This window comes from Thermobia domestica, chromosome 5 (genome assembly GCF_964235325.1).
Source record: "Thermobia domestica chromosome 5, izTheDome1.hap1.1, whole genome shotgun sequence".
NCBI classification, from domain to species: Eukaryota; Metazoa; Arthropoda; class Insecta; order Zygentoma; family Lepismatidae; genus Thermobia; species Thermobia domestica.
The window spans coordinates 27,636,897-27,657,175 of record NC_137458.1 but is presented as its reverse complement, the minus strand read 5'-3'; the positions used below and the strand labels follow the sequence as shown (position 1 = coordinate 27,657,175).

General features: G+C 34.9%; 1 protein-coding gene across 6 annotated transcripts in view; it reads left to right on the top strand.

Annotated features, from left to right (window-relative positions):
• LOC145685810 (uncharacterized) overlaps positions 1–17,827 on the top strand; it is a 40,754-nt gene extending 22,927 nt beyond the window's left edge. For 5 of the 6 annotated variants that reach the window (XM_081758371.1, XM_081758375.1, XM_081758373.1 and 2 more), the window contains 4 exons: positions 2,334–2,524; positions 6,557–6,742; positions 11,691–11,865; positions 16,304–17,827. In XM_081758371.1, coding sequence (XP_081614497.1) covers positions 2,334–2,524; positions 6,557–6,742; positions 11,691–11,859 — 546 coding nt within the window. In that variant the 3' untranslated portion in view covers positions 11,860–11,865; positions 16,304–17,827. Of the gene's footprint in view, positions 1–2,333; positions 2,525–6,049; positions 6,189–6,556; positions 6,743–11,690; positions 11,866–16,303 lie in introns of those variants that run through there. The other variant, XM_081758376.1, reaches the window with a different exon arrangement.
• The last annotated feature ends 2,452 nt before the right edge of the window (positions 17,828–20,279 follow it).

The window sequence follows — 20,279 nt, the reverse complement described above, 5'->3', positions numbered from 1 at the left end:
GGACACTTAAATATTTTGTAGGGGCCGCGGTGGCTCAGTGGTAGAGCGTTCACCTCTGGTGTTTGGAGTCCCGGGTTCGATCCCAGTCCCCGCCAAGCGAGCTTTGTGGTGGACAAACACCGTGTGCGTGGGCTTTCTCGGGGTTCTTCCGTTTCCTCCCACTTTCTTCATTCCACCATTTCATTCATTACTCATTATCACCGTCTCCTTTAGCCTAACCGGTATAACCGTGGGACGTAAAACTCACAGATTTCATTTCATTTCATTTTAAATACTTTGTTCTATAGAATATGAATGAGAAGATCTAACGATGCCAATCTTATAGACAATGTCCGAAGACGAGATATATTCCAATTGATAATCTCACTTAGCTGAATAAAATATGAGCGAATGTAAGTTTCTCATTCGTGGATTTCTAGAAAATAAAATAATAATAATAAATAAAATAAAAACAACTATTAATGCTGCACGATAACCACGACACTTGTCAAGGTGAAAGTGATACTGAAGTATAACCTCATCGAGGTTTTCATTATGCCACTAGCAAGACGACAGTACACAGTATAGTTAATAAAGTATAATAAAAATTATCTAACTCTTAAACTTTGATTTTGTGTAATGAGATATAACCCAAAATTATCAATAATTCTTGCATCCTTCGTAGAAAGGCCAATTGGATTGGACACATCTTGCGAAGAAATTGTCTTCTTCACACTGCCATAGAAGGAAAAATGGAAGGGAAGCGAGGATATGAAGAAGAAGAACACTGCTGATCGATGATTTGAAAGATAGGAGAAAATATTGGAAGTTAAAAGAGGAAGCTGAAGATCGACAAAAGTGGAAGAAACATTTCCAGGCCAAAATCTTAAAAAAAAAAAAAAATTCTCATTAGTCCCAGGACCTGCCGAAAGGCAGAATACTTAATAATAATAATAATAATAAAAGTTTAACCCAAAATTATTAATAACTCTCAAACTTTTATTTTGTTTAATGAGGTATAGCCCAAACTTATCAATAACTCAAACTTTGATTTTGTTTAATGAGGTATAGCCCAAACTTATCTATAACTCTTAAACTTTGATTTTGTTTAATGAGGTACAGCCCAAACTTATCAATAACTCTTAAACTTTGATTTTGTTTAATGAGATATAGACCAAAATTATTAATAACGAGGATTAACTTTACTGCTATGCGACTAGGTTTCAAAATAGGCAGGTGCCAACTTACAGAGTTACATAAGTAATACGTGTTTTATGGGATAGTGTAGAATAACTAAAATGAGTTAACAGGTTTTACTGTATTTCTGTTTTAATTTACTCATGCATAAAGTGTACTGTTTAACGTAATATATTGACTTAAAACTATGTCTAGCTCAAAATATTACCTTCCAATATACTAAACTTATTAATGATCATACAAACGTTGAACGTTAGATTTAGCAAGTCAGTGCATGCTCCTCGTTTTGTATTGAGGAGAAAACGAGCGAAGAGTTATATTTGCATATTGTAAAATTTCTGGTAGGTAGAGCTAGGTTAATAAAATCAAAAGTCCGGAAACCACTTCCACTACTGGTTTATTTATAAAATCCTTCAAATAACAACAATATTTACAGAAATACTATAGTACACTTTTCTCTATTTGTAAGATAGAAATTAGGCAGCCCAAGACCGTGCGGTTTTGGATAGGATCTCTATCGGGCTAAGCAGAGTGGCGTAGGAAACCTCAATCCTCTGAAGCAAGCAGTAAGGGGGATAAAAGTCACATAGCCCCGAAGCAGGCTAACAAGGCAACTGAGGTTGGGATCCCGACGAGGCTCGAAGCAGGCTAACAAAGCAACTGAGGTTGGGATCCCGACAGAGGCTCGAAGCAGGCTAACAAGGCAACTGAGGTTGGGATCCCGACAGAGGCTCGAAGCAGGCTAAGCCAGGAGGAAAGGAATAGCCAAGAGTACCGAACCAGACTACTGAGGCTTTGAGGTAGAATTCTCCTAGTGCTCCAGGCAAGGAAGAGGAGGGAGACCAGAAAACTGGTGCCTGTCCGCTGGTTACTGTTCAGTATATATGCGTTCCAGTGTGGTGGTGGCGCTGCTGCTGTGCTGTCATCATGTCACTTGTAGGAAGTGCTGGTGCTCGTCTGCTTCTTATAGTAACACCACGTGATATGTAGCATCCATAGTTAATCCCGGTACGTCTTTGTTACACACAATAAACATATAGTTGTTTTTTTATAATGGTTATCAAAAGAGAAAAAAAATTTAAGGGTTCAGTAATATAAAGGGATGACTCACAAAGTTGTAATTTCAAATTAAATGTAATTAATCGTATTTATTTCAGATCATGCATGAGTTGACGGGAGATGGAATGATATACAGATCGTTGCCAGGTCATAGTGAAAAAACAAGGTCGAAAGTCAAAGGGAACTCAAAGACAGCAGACTCAAACAGTGGTAATACTTCACTAGGTTGTGATAATTTATTAAATACTCCAAGTGCAACAGGAAAGGAAGGCACAGAACTGGAGATGAGGTAACTATCAATATGTCGATGTAATTTGATAAACATATGATGTTATGTTTAAAAACAGAAACTAGTCTATTTGTAGACTATCTTGTTAACTATCTTAATTTACATTCTTATACTATTGGAGATATCTTTAGATTCTTAGATTAGAATAGGGTTGCTGAGGAAGAATTGGTTGGTTTCATTGTAGTTTTTTTCTAAATATGTAAATTTTATTATTATGAGATTGAATTAGTAAGATAAAATACAATATGTACGACGTAATTCATACATATTTGGGAACAGAGAAACAGTACCGTTGTTAATTCTGATTCTGTTGTTTCGACTCAAATGGTGACAATTAGCAAATCATTGCCTGTTATTTTAATTATGTTATTTTAACTGATACGAGAACGAAATAGTGATCTCTGGAGAATTTATTATGAATTGTGGCATAATTGGAACATATGTGTGTTGTTCATAAAATAACAGTAAGCTGTTTTAGTCTGTTTGGGATGTTTAAGGATTTTAAGCTTATGCTAATTCCACTACGCATTTGTCAAACGTATTTTAGCCAGATCAAGACGCAAAACTTTGAGCAACAGAAGGGACCCATTTACGTCTCCAAGGATTGAGTCACATAGTTGTATTTTGAAACAGTATTTTATTTGTGGATACAGTATTATTTTACATACTTGCAGATATGATTGTAATGCTTTGAAGCATTCAATTTTTGACAGAAATTGATTAAATATTTTATGCGAGAATTGGAGGGAAACTTATAAACTTTGAGCGAATAGCAGTAGTGGTCCTTTAGAGTTGTTAATTGAAGAACAAATTAAAAGCAAAATAAAAGTTCTCGAAATTTCTTCGATTTTTCTGTGAACCAGTGGCTAAACCTGGTGGAAATAATACTGTAACCATAAGTAAAATACTGTTCCAATATACAACCATATTGTTTAAAATTTCCATAGTTTAGAAATTATATCTACATTTCTAAATTCTATAAACTTCTGTATAGTTTTAATGGATCAACCTAAAAATAAACCAATAAATAAACGAATAACTAAAGTATAATAATAAATTTGAAGGTTTGTACAGTACTGTGATATGGTAACACCAATGATGATTGCGAGAAACAAAGAAACTGCGTAATTGAAAGAACTTCTATTCGTTACTAGTACATAGGATTCAAACAAATTGTAGTTAAGGACAAACCTAGATTAAGGCTATATTAGAAATGGAGGAAACACTAATTTGCCACACCCTTTATTCTCCGCCGGTCCAAATTCAATTAAAAAAAAAAAAAAATCAAGAGTGGGGGGGACTGGACCGAGAAATCATGGTCTCCGTTTTGTCTATGGCAGTGCAAGGAATGAACTGGATAGCCTAATGGTTAACGCAACGGCACGGCAAGTCAAACACCCGTGTTCAATTTTCTATCCAGATCCGCATTTTCACTCTTAATTTCAGTACGACCTAGTTAACTGTTGATACTCAATTGTGGCTAGTTAGAGCTCCCTCGTGGCTAAGCGGTTAGCGTACGCGCCTTTGGCGTGGGAAACCCGGGTTCGATTCCCGGCGGGAGCTCATGTGGTTCGGATTCCACGTTAATCAGTAGGTCCACGTCTCATATAGCCTCGCTGCTAAAAGGGACGCTAAACTAAAAATCAACTCAATCAATCAATTGTGGCTAGATCAGCCTCTTGACATCAGTCCTCATATCTTTCAACACAAAATAGAAGCAAGATTAGTTTCCTTTCGCCGTATTTCAAGACAACATATTGGTGGTGGCTAAAGATTCATATGGTTGGTTGGTTGAAACTAAGAAAATTCTTCAAAGGTTGGAAGCTTGAATTAGGAATCATTAGCGTGTCTAGATAATTGTTACTTGAAATAGGAAGTTGAAGCAAAGAGTATTTGCTATGCACATTTATAAGGAACCCATATTTAAGATATTTGAGTCGTAAGGATGTGACACATGGTGGAATTAGATTGTTTATTTATTTATTTATAGAAAAGAGTGTAAAAGTAAAACTATTCCGTTAAAACTTTTTTAATTGCTCTTTCAAACACTGGGTAGCTCGAAAAAATGTCCATATCAGTTGTTACTTGATTATTTGTTTGAAACCTTTTCAATATCTTCTATTATATTCGACTGGGGTAAAATCGGTAGCTCACACTTAGCCTAAGATTAACACTCCAACAATGATTATTATGTCGTGAATGTATTCAGAATTTTATTTCTGAATACTATAGCTCTGTAACACCTCGTCATCTATTCTACAATATAACAGGAGTTACACATCACATATTAAGATGACGGAATCAACTTTTCTCTTTTTAAAACAAATATATCGTTGGCGTTCAGGCTGAAGTAACTTACTCCAAAAACATACGAATGGAGTTAGGTACGTCTTCCAGTACAACGATACACAAGGTGAAATATATGACGTTCTGATACGTGTTATGAGGCTAGATGTAGCAGATGGCATTGTTATGCTAAGGACAACTACGCTTAGAATCACAATTTCACGTGATAAATCTAGCCTGACAATGTTAGAACGCCGTGTATTTCACCTTGTATATCGTTATCATACTGGAAGAAGTACCTAACTCCATTTCTATGTTTTTGGAGTTAGTGACGTCTGCCTGAACGCCGACGATATAGCAACCAAACATTTCTTTCTTCTTCTTAACTCTTGCTTTAAATTGCCATGTGCCATCTTCTTTCAGCGCAAAGTTATCATTTTCTTGTCCTTCACTTTCCTTCAGTAACAGCTAAAATCATATTTAGGCATATTAAATCTATTTCATAAAAATTCCCCAAATTTATCTGCTCATCAACTGAACGTATTCGCTTCGTTGAGGCAAGAAAGGAGGGGGGAAAAGCAAGGCCACAAAAACATACGCAGAAAGCTTAATTTGTTCTTGAAATCCGAAGGCTTATTCATATAACCTAAAGGTAAATACTAGTCAAATGAAAACACTTAATATTTTGTTAATTGTGTCATGATAGTGGTTAATAATGACAAACAATGGATATATACTTGCAGTTTAAGTCTCTTTAAACATCTTTGGTATTGAAGATCTTCCTTTTTCATTATTTCGTACTATATTGTCAATTTCTTCTGGTATACCAATGGCTGAAAATCGCTTTCTTAAGATTGCGGGAAATAATACTCCAGTTAAAACGTTAACTTAATTAGAAGGATGAATTTTCTAGATGTTTCCACGTAATCAAATGATTAGACGCTTTGATAACGTTATTTCGTTGGATTCAAATCTTGTTGGCGTGAATTACCTGTAAATACTACTTGATACGATGTGGTGAATAAGACAAAGTCTGTGAGCGGTTTCGAGCCACTCATCACTTCTTTCTCAGTATATGTTAAGAAAAACTTGTTGCTAGATAATTGTTACTTGAAAGACATTCTTCTCTTTCGAATTTATGGATAATAAAAAATCTAGGGTATGTGGTTCTACCATGGATTAGGAAGAAAAGGAAATCTTAGTGTTGAACCTCAAATTTAATCCAATTCTATTCTACAGGACAGACAGAGAATTTCACACGTCATTTGATACACTACTTTTCTCGTATGTAGCAGCAAGTTTTTGTTCAGATGCGCTATGGAAGAGGTGAGAGCACCTCCTTGAAATCGTTCGTAGATTTAGTCTTCTGGATGTTAAGGTATGAGAATTTTCATTTATTTATTTATTATTTATTTATTTATGTTATTTGTGTATTTATTTATTTTTGAAGTGTTGATATTGATCCAGCATCATGAGATAACTAAGGGGAGCTACTTGAGGTAAGAGAAGAAACAACGACGATGGGAACTGATGTGCTGACAATGCATTTCCCAGTTTAACTTGCTCCCCTAAGTGGGCATAGATTCCCATGGACTGTAATGCCATTGTTTCAGAAGTGTGTGTTTTATATCAGATAGCTTTCATGGCTTTCTTTATTATTAAACAAGATATCTGTTTTGTAATATTGTGATCTCTCGAACTGTTATTTTAATATATTCGTTATATAATGTTATTTTAATTTTCCAGTACCCGGCAACGTGTAACCAAAGCACATTTATTATCAACGGAGACTGCAAAAGGAGTGCCACCAACTTCCAATTTCGAAACGAAAGCGACGAAGTTCATTCAAAACTACGTGAACAGTGACTCCGCTGATGAATTGGAATTCCCTCCGTCAGAGTTTACTGCAAAAGAAATCAGTATTATTCACAAGTAAGTAAACGGTTTTGTTTCTGAATCAGATATACTGCAGCTTCAGATATACTAGGGAAAACACAATTTGGCGCAATATTTTTATTCCAAAAACAACAGACAACTTATTTTGAAATACCAAATACTTTGAAATGACGTATATATTTAAATAAATCAGTTTGTTCAATCTCTGCTAAGAATCTGGTTTTTGACACTATAAGAACTTAAAAGTGTCTTAGAATGAAAGAATTTAATTGATGTGCGCAAATGAACATTCGTGGATTTTTTTTAATGTAATAACCGTAATCCTAACTTTAATATATTTCTCCCTCTAATTCTTTAATTTATATTAAAGGATAATGAAGATTAAAAAGTTTGAGTTAGATTGTTCCATTGGTGATTAGCTTACATTAAGAAAAATGAAATGAAATCTTTAAATTTTACGTCCCACGGTTACACCGGCTAGGCTAAAGGATACGGTGATGATGAGAAGTGAATGAAATCGTGGAATAAACAAAGTGAGAGGAAAGAGAGAAAACCCACGCACGCGGTGTTTGTACACCACTAAGTTCACATGGCGCGAGCTGGGATCGAACCAAGGACCCCATGCACCAGAGGTGAACGCTGTACCACTGAGCCACCGCGACCCAAGCTCACATTAAGAGACTCTATTTACCTCGTGTAATACTTTTCATGTCTATATTTTTACCTTACGCCATCCATATTTTACAACTCTCATTTAATGTATTTGCTCAAGAAGTATTTTGTAATTTCTTTTCTTCGATGACAAGATCGATTTTATATTCTTTGTACATCTTGGCAGTCGTATTTTAAAGTGATATTGTACTTAACATTAGTTAAACCATAAATTGTTGTATTAATAGTCTATATCATTTTTGATTTTTTTTTTTTTTTGCCTTGCCTTATAAAAGTGAACATTATTTTCTCTATTATTAAGGGTAGATTGCTCTGTACACCTGTACACAGGAAAAAAAAAAAAAAAAAAAAAAACGCGTATATTGTACTTTATACGATTTTCCTTAATACCAATTGTATTGGCCAAAATTATATAACTTGATTTTTCTAAATTTGATGACGGAGAGTTTATACATAATGATTGGCACAAAGTGGACATGACTTCCGTATTGTATGATATTAATTCCTGTATTGTGTGAAGTTGTACTTTTTAGTGGTGGCTGTATATTATTCACATATATTGAAGAGTAACGGTTTAGTGGACCCTTGTAGAACATCAGGTCCTATTCTTACATCATTACTTTCTTTCCCATTTACTAATACACACTATGACTTATTAAATAGAGCTTTTAACTAAAGAGATACGTTTCTGAATCCTATATTCTCATTCTCTAGTTCTTGTAGAAGAACATTATGCATGAAGGTGTCAAATGCTTTCTTCAAATTGATGAGTAGTCCTGCTGTAAGTTTATTATTACGTAGACCCCTTGAATGTTACTGTTATATTAATGACAGCATTCGAATACTCGATTTTTTTTTCCTAAAGCCATAATTGAACATAATGGTTAGTTGAGATACTTATATTCAACTCAGTATTTTCTAATGAGGTTTTCTTTCCTGCTGGTTCATTACCAACACTTGCACTTTGTTTTGCTTAAGAAAAACAGATACACATCCTTTCATAGGAGAGTTAAATCCCTTTTATTACTTTTAGGTGTCTTAAGTTGCTTTTTCCAAAGCATAAATCTACATATGGATGGTCTCATTCCAAAGTGAACCAACCGCCAAAAACAGTTTTTCGAGAAATCGAGGCTTAAAGTTTTAGTTGTTTCAAAAAATCTACATAACACTTGAAAATATAGCTTTATTTCTATCTTTTGTCACAAATATTGATCTTTTAACTACGATGAATATTAAATGCGTAACAACAAAATAATAGTGCAAAATACAATAATATTAGTACAAATTGTAACTTAGTTCACTATGGCATAAGACTTTGGTATTTGATTTGCCATTGATACGAAGAGAGAACGCTGACAGTATTCTAGTTTGTGCAAGTTATATTTTCAAAAGTCTGTTGTAACTCGCAGAAAGTAATGGGGGCGCGGTGGCTCAGTGGTAGAGCGTTCACCTCCGGTGCTTGCGGTCCATGGTTCGAGCCCAGGTCGCGCCGTGTGGACTTTGTGGTGGACAAACACCGTGCTCGTGGGTTTTCTCGGGCTTCTCCCGTTTCCTCCCACTTTCTTCATTCACTCATTTCTCATTATCACCGTCTCCTTTCGCTTAACCGGCATAACCGTGGGACGTTAAACTTAAAGATTTCATTTCATTTTCATTTTCGCAGAAAGTAGAATACTGTCAGTCAGCGTTCCCTGTGTACTATTAGTGTTTTCAAACGGGTCAAATCGGGTGAGGGAAACTCGGGTCACGGATCTGGTCTTTCTAACTCGGATCACGGGTTGGGTCAGAGTAACTCGGGTCGGGTTGGGTCAGATGTACTCGTGTTACGGGTCAGGTCAAGCTTTTAAGCTTCGAGTCGGGTCAAACAGCTACTCGGGTCATGGGTTGGGTTCAGCCTTGTAATACTCTTATTGTTTCGTCAGTTGCTCATACATCAGGATTCTGAGAGTTCTATTTATTGCTATGATCCATCTCTTTTCGTTCGAACTGATGAAAAGTGATAATACTCTTGACATGCCAAAATGAACTACATAAATACAAATTGCTCTGGAAATAAGTATACTATTCCGTATTTGGTCACTAATACTCAATAATTTTAACATTTACTGTGTAATATACTTGCGAGATTTGCCATACTGTTATACATCTAATATGTCACTCACACGAGCGTTCGCAAACTGTTTTTTAAAGTTAGTTCACTTTGGCATATGAAGAGTTTAACTCGAATTCATAACACAGGATAAGAAACACAATATTACTCTGTTGATCTAATTTGACCAATAAACAAAATATGCCTGCCCGTCTCAGACGTTCCCGCATTAGAATCTGGTTTATAGACATCTGAGGATCCACAACTTATGTCAGAACCGTCTTCATCTACATAATTAACGCGAACATTTCTCAGCGTTCGTTTTGAACTAACTCCCGGAGAAGCCATCTTGTTTGTGTAGATAGTTCGTTCTGTCGCCCTAAACCCAGTGTTGTTAACCTCATGCCAAACAAAAATCCTATCGTAAAAAAATATCATTTTACAAAATAGCTTGGTTCATTTTGGCATAAGAAAGACTACATAATTTGGAACTTATTCCCATGTTTAACTCAAAAAATTGAAATTTGGAGTTAGTTCACTTTGGCGTGAGACCATCCATATATAGAATACTAAGAATATTACAGTGAAGCCTGTGTTGACCACCATTCAGTTCCATTGAAAAATGGCCAACTTACAGAAAATAAGTGTGATTGGTACATTTTTAGAATAGGATTTCTAGTATTACTTGATTGTAAAATTTTAATAAATAATGGGACGACAGCTACTTCTAAATAATGTATATAGAGTAATCATAACAATATACAGAACGAGAAAAAAAAATACAAGAGTAAGTTTAATACGCACAATTCACTCAACTTTCTTTGTTTTGAATCACACACACACACACACACCGAAATCGGAAATCGCTCTTTTGCTGTTTCTAGATTAAGAAACTCTCATCTGAACTAATTAACCATTGACAAATATTTTCTGTAAATACCTTTCGAAAAATAGCGAATCAATTATTAATAACAAATTTATTCATGGTGGTTCATTCTAGACGTATTTTCTTTATTTTTTTATTTTATTTTATTTTATTTATTTATTTATTTATTTTTTTTTTTTGGCACGTATGCACATTTTAATCTTCTAGTTACTCTTGCTAATGAGCTACAACTGTTTCCCTCGGAGCAAAATGTGTTTTGAGAAAATCCTAAGGGAATTTATATCTCAAAACCTCCGCTACCTTTCGACAAGCCGTCAGGTGCCAATAGTGGACAATTGAGATGGTTAGATTTTAACCTTGAGAAATTTCCGGCATTACTAAAGCTTCCCACTGATGAAAGGACGCGATATAGCTAATGGTTTTACCAGAGTAAACAAATACGTACAACCATTTGCTGAATTCCTGTTCATATGTACAACCATTTGCTGAATTCCTATTCATGCCTTTCTTTATTCACAAATTCCTTCACCACCCCTTTATCAGGGTAGTATTCTGGCCATTGACCTCCAAGAATAAATCGTGGGAATGCATGCTTCTTTGTCTTCAGTCATAAGTACAGAACGTATGGGAATACAAAAGAGTTCAGAAAAATAACAAAATGATAGTTTGCATGGCCAAGATACGCAGGTAAATTTATCATTATCATCATAGGGTAAACATTGCTTCAATGCAGCCAACTTCCAAGATGGATAGGTGGCCAACTTACAGAGTAATAAGTAACGAATGTCTTATGGGAAAATGCAGATTCAAGATGAACCAGGCCAACATGAGCAGGTGGCCAGCTTAGAGAGGTGGCCAAGTTGACAGGTTACTGTATCATGGTAATGTGCAGTAACAAGGGGAACCGACTACTGATTTTTTTTTTTTTTTTTTTTTTTTTACATATAATGAAAAACCCTTAATGATTGAATTAATTCAGTATTGCAGCTGATAATGTTACATAGTGTCCTCAAATTTTACTCCTTCTCATTATAGGAACTGTATATATAATAATTTGCATAAACGGCTGACTACTTGCTCATTTAACCCTATTACTACAACATTTTGATTTGTCTACACTGTAAACGGAACACGCGCTGTTCTGTTGTTATTTTACAGTTCATGCTTTAAGTGACACACACCTGAAAACTGCCTAATACAAGAAGGGAGCGGAGCAACAATAGTTACGTACTAGCTAAAACATTCTCTCTTCTTTCTTCTGGTGTAAGCATAGGCAAACTAATTTGTGAAACACACTGTACATAAATATTCACAATTGTGTATTTATTTTCTTTTAGAATTGCTTCCAAATTAAAATTCAGCAGTTTATGCAGCGGAGAAGAAGCCCGGACGTCTTTAGTAATCTCTAAAAAACTGAATCTAGGACGTGTTGTGCATGAGCTGTTGAGGATAGGAAAACCCGCTGAGGGATTTGAGCTCTTGCCCCCCATGGGAACAACCCAATGATATGCAGTAAGTAAAACTTGAACTACGGCTTTTTTTTTTTTTTTTTTTTTTTTTTTTTTTTTTTTTTTTTTTTTTTTTTTTTTTTAGCAGAATATTTAGAAATGTTTGATTTCTCTCGATTCGAGAGGTTTGTTTTCACTCCAAACATATCGGTGACGTGTAACAAGTTTAGTGCCCTTACACTACATAGGATCAGAGTCCCTCATCTCTAATTATTTAAAGGTCCTGTTCGATTCTTGGCATGAGCTTATGTAGTTTGGATTCTGCGTAGTTCTGTAAGTCGATGTCATAGTCTTGGCGGCGAAGAAGGACGAAAGATTCCGAAATAATCAACAACCTTATCTGAAATGTGCAACAAAGATATAATTTTACTTTTCGTCCGTCTTAGGACTTCTGTCATACACGCATGGATCCAATTATAGCACTAGTGTACCGTTCAAAGTGAGAACTCCGTGCATGGAATGTTTCAAACTAGTCAGAAAATGATGGCTAAACACTGTGCAATAAATTATATTTGTAACAGGGTTGGCTGGTTTAAACCACGTTAAAAAAAAAGTTTAAACCAAAAAAACGAAAAATGTTCGTAAAATTTTGATAAACACATACTTTTGGATTATAACGTTTCACTCCCGTATATTATTAGTATTATGTTCAGACCTAAATTCCCCATTCGTAACTCAGAGATTATACTACAAAAGCAACTATTTTTTTTATAAGTTTATGAATGTTTCGTTTGTGATTTTTTATAGTTTATTATTGTTATGCAGTTGCAATCAAAGAAAAATTCTAAATATTGTTTCATTTTAACAATGTTTACTATTGACAAAATACATCGAAATGCCGTAATTTGGGAACGGGCGGGTGTCATACAAACCCCACGAGAGGCATTTATTGAAATCAGAAGTATCTTTGGTATCTATGTATAAATAGGTCAGAGCCAAAATGGAATCAAATAATTCGTATCTTTATTCACTTTTCTTATTGATATGCAAATTAAGTCGTTGTATTTGTTTAACTTGGACTAATAAAAGTCGTAATGAAGTAACTTGGACTAAATTAGTTCTTCTGTACTCTGCAGTATTTTAAAATTGTCCATATGTAATTCTGTATAATGGTTTCACTTGTGCAACTGTTTATCTTCTTGTCCTTCTGAAATGACTCTTGACAATTATATTAACAAGTATGTAAAGATCAGTACAATGTATTTTTTATCAGGAGTCCTTCGTGAGTGAGTCGGCAGACGGATCGCATTTGTAGCCAATCAGTCCCGGTTCCGAGTTCAAATAGAGGACAATTTCTTTCGGATGTAAGCCGAGAAGCGGTTTGGGTTCCGCTTTAAGCTTATGACCCCTTCCAGCATAACCTGGTTGTTGTATATCATCAAGGCAAAATAAATTTATTTTTGTCCATATGTGATATAAATACATAGAGCAAATTATTTAAACCAAAGAAACGTGGTTTAAACAAACAAACAAACAAACAAAAAAAGTTTAAACAAAAAAAAAACTTTTTTTTTTCCAATAAAAACCATGGTTTTTTGCCAACCCTGATTTGTAAGTTGCTTGGAGTCCAGCGTCTCTTTTTAGCACCAAGACTAATTGAAACGAGATTTACTACTTAATTTTTGTATCCAAAATAAGCACCCTACCGGGAATCAAACCTAGGGCCACAGCAAATAGAGCAAACGCGTTAACAACTTGGCCACGAGGAGCTACATACGTGTATTTAATAGGAAAAAAGAAATATAATTATAACCATTTCCAAGACTGAAGTTTCAGTGTACTTTAAAATGCTGATGTTCATTAAAAATACATTTTAAAATATACTTCGCCAGTAATAGACAGAATATAATTGCTGAACTTTAAATTTAGTTCGAAATGTATTCCTGTTTGCTTTACTGTTATAGCTTTTTTCACTTAGCGTGTGCCAGATACGCGTTTATGTCTTCAGAAAAGAGGAAGTATTAAGGAAAATAAGCTGATGTAAAAGGAATAGAAACAGAAGAAAAAAGTTAATAAAATTCTTATACAGAAATACTATACTTTTAGCATGGCATGTTGAAATTATTGTTTTTCATTTGTGTGTGATGTATTGAACACATTAGTAGTAGGGTGAGATTGAAGAATTAATTTGAACCGTAAAGATAAACGAATAACAATTAGTGTTTTTAATAATCATTAGTAGTAGTAATGGTTTATATATGAATCTATTTATTTAGTTATTTTTTGTTCCTTTTAACATCTCCGTATAGTTAGTTTCATACTTAGTACCTTGTCTTCGTTTAAGCGTAGACGTACATTCTGATCAAAATTAAAAAAAAAAAAAAAAAAAAAAAAAAAAAAAAAGGTTTGTAGTCGAAACTTATTTAGTTATTTGAAAGTTCTATTTCTATTAATCCTCAGTATTTTCATATCTTTAATAAACTAAAACTTCAAATTCACTAACGTAAAGTTCCCGCAGTCTTTTAATAAATAAAAGACTTATGGAAAGAATTCACCTATTTGTGTAATAGTTTAGTTTTCTTCGAGTCAATGTTGTTTCTGTTCCCTGCGTGCAGTCATGTGCTTGCCGGGGCAGTGATTTCTGTTTTCTAGCCTTAGCCACCTGCTGGCACTGTTTAGAAGCTAGTTTGAACCCACAAAGTTTACATTTTTGAATACCGACTATCTTTCATATATATATATATATATATACAAGGTGGCCCAAAAGTAGGTATATATCCCTGAATTGATCAAGTAATTATAACATTCTAGTTTATGGGTTTATTTTCTTTGGCTCTTCTGAGCTTAAGATGTAAGTAAAAACACCTTAAGAACAAATAATAAAGGAACTTAAGTCTACCTGATGGATAACAATAAGAAAGGATATAAAATACAATGAGCTGATCAGTACGGTAGTTAAATATATATATATATATATATATATATATATATATATATATATATATATATATATATATATATATAGATGGATAGATAGATAATGTAATCCTGAATTTACACCTTGATGTTATTTACACTATTGACAAATATGTTATTAAAATTCTTTAAATGGAACTGTTCAAATGACTATATGGGTCCGTTATAAGTAAACATATGAAAAAATGGAAAGTTATTGCAAATTGATGGTTTTCATAACATAAAAACTGAAAAAGCTACTGACTGGACTGGGACTCGAACCCCGGACCTCCGGCATACTGTACCGATGTGTTAACCACAACGTCACCCAGTCCGCTTCCTTGAACAGCCACCCACTCTCGAGGTCTGTGCTCTCATCTCGGATCACGTGGATTGTACCACAGACCCCCTACTGAGATTGGACAGTCCTGTGTCCATATACCGAGCACCTTATGACGGTTGTGATTTCATAGCCCTATATACTAATGAAAGAAGGAAACTTTTTTTTTTTTTTTTAAAAAAAAAAGCATGCCAGATCCTCCGTAGATGTGAATTCTATAACACACAAAGAGTGAAAAAGCGACTGACTCGAAAGTGAGAGTGGGTGGCTGTTCTAGGTAGCGTAGTGGTTAACGCATCGGCACGGTATGCCGGATGTCCCGGGTTCGAGTCTGTCTAGTCTGTAGCTTTTTGTGTGATATAGAGTTGCCATAGGAGGATCTGATGTGTTAAAAACAATTCGGTTTTTTGCTCCTGTCATTAGTATATATGATGGTTTTCAAGCTAAACTGCTGCAATTTTCCAATTGAATTTTGGATTGAAATCTTTAATTTTACGTCCCACGGTTACGCAGTTGAATTGAATTTTGGGTTCGACACTATTAGGCCGCCCTATGTTAAATGAAGAAGCTGCATTGCAAGTTCAGCAGGCTGTTCCTTCCGGCCCTCACCATACCAACAATACAGCATTGTTGGAAGACGGATTTGAGGTGTTCTAGTTTTCTTCACACAACAATGTGCACGTTCACCGTGTCATTGTTTCCTACCTTTACATTCCGATCGAACAGGCTGGTGAACTGAAAACGTTACTTTTTAATTCAGCATAGGGGGCCTTACTAATATGGAGAGCAAATGACTAGTCCACTATTTTAGATTGAAAAACCCTGTGTTTTGAATAACTTTCCTCTCATTCCATTTTTCTTATCTTTACTCATAACGGAGTTTGTATATAGGGTGTAGGAAAAGTTCGGGGCCATATACCAAGATATAGAAGGAGATTCTACAATCTCTTGCACTCATAAAATACTGACATTGTGTGAATCAAATATGTTTGTAGGTAATAATTTTGGCATCCTCTGTTCCTCACCGTCTTCGTCAGAGCATTTGGAAAGAATAGTTCAGAAAATTCGAGATGCGACAGAAAAAAATGTGCCGAAATTATTAGCTACAAATATCGAAACAGATTAACTTCGGTAGGTTCATACGATTTATTATTTTTTTTCTCCTATACTTTAACTTATTACACTGAAATTATGCTTACCTTTTCAGTCGACCAACTCTTCAAGTCCATATGAATATAATATGGATGTGTCAGTAGTCAGTCGACCGTCTCCTGAAGTTCATATGGATATATGCACGCACTGGTAGCCTGTTAATTAATATGGATGAACTTGGAGAACAACTCTTTTTCCATTGGCACTCGCTACTAGAAACCGTCGACCTATAGGATTGGCTGTAATCTTCGGTATTGAGGGTTGATGCAGATTGACTATGATGTTGCATGTAATGTGAATTTCCTTGCTATGTTGTATTGGAGGATGCTGTACATCTCCAAGGAGCATTCCAGAAACTACCGAGTAACTCAGTGATATTTGCTTGCACATGGAATATACAACTTTACATTTTACTATTGATCACTTACCTAAAATGATGATAAGACTTTATTGCTGTTTATATGAGGAGTTTGCTATCAAAAATGAACATCTCCGTATCTTAACGTAACTGACATTTCATGGTATTCTAATGTATTTTCAAAATCACATCATACCCGTTCCTAAATTGGCTAAGTGATTGTTTTCCACTGCAAGGAATAAAGGAAAGTCGGGTTTACTTGTAAGCCTTAACATATCTATCACTATATATTTTTTCCTGTTTGAGTATTTAAATCAAACTTTATACCATTATTGAAACTGAACATATCGAAGTGCCATTGTAACATTTCGCTCTACGAGTTGAGGTTTCATTTGATGCTACCAAACAGTGCCATTTTACTACCTGGGTTGACTGATATGTTCAGAGACCTCCAACAGATGTTACTGCTTGTGCTCCGCTTTACAGTCTTTTTCCTAAGTTTGTTGACGTATCCTTCAGTCATTGATTTATATGCATGCTTCTGTTATATGTTAAGTGTTTGCATTTATACTCATTGCTTTTGAGTATAATCATGTCATTGATTGTGCCATTTTGGTTCATCCCGTGAAGGGACTGGACGCTTGTAGCTAGAAAATTTCAATCTGTGAAAGCAGCAGCGCATAAGCGATACTAAATCACGAAACATGGTAAAATAAGTCCAGAACTAGTTCGGCTAAAGATTTCTCGTCAATGTTTACATAATTCTGAAAGTCTGTGATATGATAAGCTTTATGAGAACATTAATGGAATAAAGTGTAAAACAGTTGTGTAATTCAATTCGGCGCTGCCTTTTGGAAGGTAAAAAATAGAAACAACCAATTAGAAACGTAACACAAGAGAAAATTCATAAACGTTTTGAAGAATATTTTACTAAATTCTTTTAGGATAAATTTTCATGACTTTTGAAGATATACAATTTTTGTGAAGTTCTTATCCTTAAACGGTTGTACTTTCATGACTATTTTGTTATTTTTATTACCGTGGTAGTTTTCATGCATGTAATTTCAAGAAATTGTAAAGGGTTGTGTTGTTTCATATCTAGACAACATTGCGACGCTAAACAAAATTAATTTTGATTTGTAATTCAACTTATATGCATAAAGAAAATGTACAATTTGTCTTCCATAACAAATCGCCAATAAAAATATTAGAATACAGTGATTCTGTGTTCATATTTCAGTGATAATATCGTAACAGTATGCAGTTTCAGGGAGTCAGCATAGATTGTGATGTTAAACATGTTGGTTTTGTGAGAAAGTTTGGCAAAATGGGGTGCAGTTTTGAAAATGGGCTCCTCATATTATGTATGTACTTCGCTCACAGTGTGACAGAAATGTCACAAAGGGTAAATCTGTCACTTTTAGTCCTAAAGGCAGAGTATAAAGTATACGAAGAAAGTGTAAGTAATAATACAAATCTTCTCCGTTGTATTGCGTGAATGTGGTAGCTGAGTGGTAACTTGCAAGAAGACGACACACAAGTTTTTTGGAAATAAGGGTTTTAAGGAAAATATTTCATATATATATATATATGTCGGGTGTTCTAAAACCGGCGCCCACGGAAAACAGAGCGCTATGTTTCGGATCAAAATAAAGCTAAAATGCTATATAATGTTACACCTCCGGGGACTTCCTTCTGCCGGTATGGGAAATTAAAATTTCACCATGTGGCAACGTCGCAGTGGAGCCATTAGCATTACTCGACGAATCCGTCAAGCAGTTACATCGATTGTTACACTAATAAATTATGCCAGTGTCAACGTCTATCAACTTTACTTGCCATCTGGAAAGAATCGATGTCACTATTTGATGATTTCGTAAATCTCCATAGTTCTTTATCTGCGGCGTTGCCACATAGTGCGATTTGCGTCTCCGGATAAAGACCCAAAAGGTATACAATTTTATATATATATATATATATATCGCTTTGACTTCTGGAATAGTACTGTGTAGTCCGTTGGCGCCATTTTTAGAATACCCGATATATATGAGTGATTCCATTTCAAATCGTCCAGGGTGGTCCACACGACTGTCTCAGATTTAGTTCATTTTTTAAAATAAGAAACTACATACAAAATTATTAGACCCATATTTTTTCCTTTTGCTGAAAAAAATTTTTTCTTCGACGTAAAGCCTTCCAAAATGGCCGCCCTCCTCTCAGATTGCTCGAAAAACTGAAGAACATGTCAAATTAAAAATTTTATTGTAGAGAAACGAGTGTACTTAGTAACGTAATCGCAATAGCAGGAAGAGTATAAAGTTGTATGTTTCGTTGGAGGGCCAAAATTCGTCTATTGGTCCAATAGGAATCGCGCAATTCACTCGCAATGTTGCCAACTTTGATGAAATTTTTGCTAACTTCAAACCTTTTTTTTTTTCTGTTCTCACGAGCAATATCAACCATCTGCTTCTAGCATCGAAATCTACTCCTTAAGGTCTTTTGAAAATGTAAAAGGACTTACGTTTCTGATTATTACATCCCACGTTATAGCATGATGAAAAGCTGAAAATTGCATTAAGACGCCATGTTTGGACGCCATTTTCTCAAAAACCCCACCTTTTAAAAATCTGATTTTTGTACATGTATTGGAGAAGTACCTAGGTATTTAAAATCCGTTAACCGTTCATGCGGCTGCAGCCCCTAACATTCGCAATTAATTATTGAAATTTTTGATTTTTGTACTTGCAATGTAAATATTTCCTATGGGCATTTAGGTCCTATACACAAGGCGATTTGAAAGGGAGTATGAAAATTTTGAGAGTAGAATCCTGACATCAAATCCAGTAGAAAAGTTCCTATAAACATGAGTCGAATTCCGCTTCATTTTCGAGTTACAGGGTTTCCAACTCAGGATCCAAAATCGGTTCGGGACAATAGAAAATGAAATATATATTTCGCGTTAAATCAGAAACTGTGTGTTAAAGCTTTGATAAAGTTCAGAAAGTTGATTTGTATCAATATGATGATTTTTATGTGCGTTGCAATTCAGTTGGCGGTGTTGCCAACTTGCTAGAACTTTTATTTGTTTCCAAATGACACTACGTGGATTTTATTTGATATTTGGTATTCATTAGTGATTGCCAACATCACACGAAGCACAATTTTCCCTCACATCACCACAGTTTTCGAAAACTTACATGTATTTCATTAAAAGGTTTTATCTCGTGCGTTATTGATAGTTTGTGTGATTCGGTGTCGTGAACATCGTCCTAGTGTTCTCTGAAACCATGAAAAATTGTTTACACTGGTAGCATGACATTGTAGTGCACTAGTAAGTGTTTGTATGAATAACAATGGGGAAGTCCTATTACAGTAAGGACCGTATTAAATGTGTTGATTATGCTGGCCGTAAGGTGATTGTGCACAGAAAGAATTCTATACAAAAAATTTATCTTGTGGTAAAATATATGGATTGCGTACAGCGTGTCAGCCCAAACGTACTATTAGGGGAGGATGATTATTTGTGTGTTGTACACAAGGCGATTTGAAAGGCAGTATGAAAAATTTTGAGATGTGAATCCTTCACCGTAGTCTAGGTTTCACCGATAACGGCCGTTTTAATGGGGATACATTCATGTTTAGCATGTTAACTATCTGGTTAATGGTTTCCAAA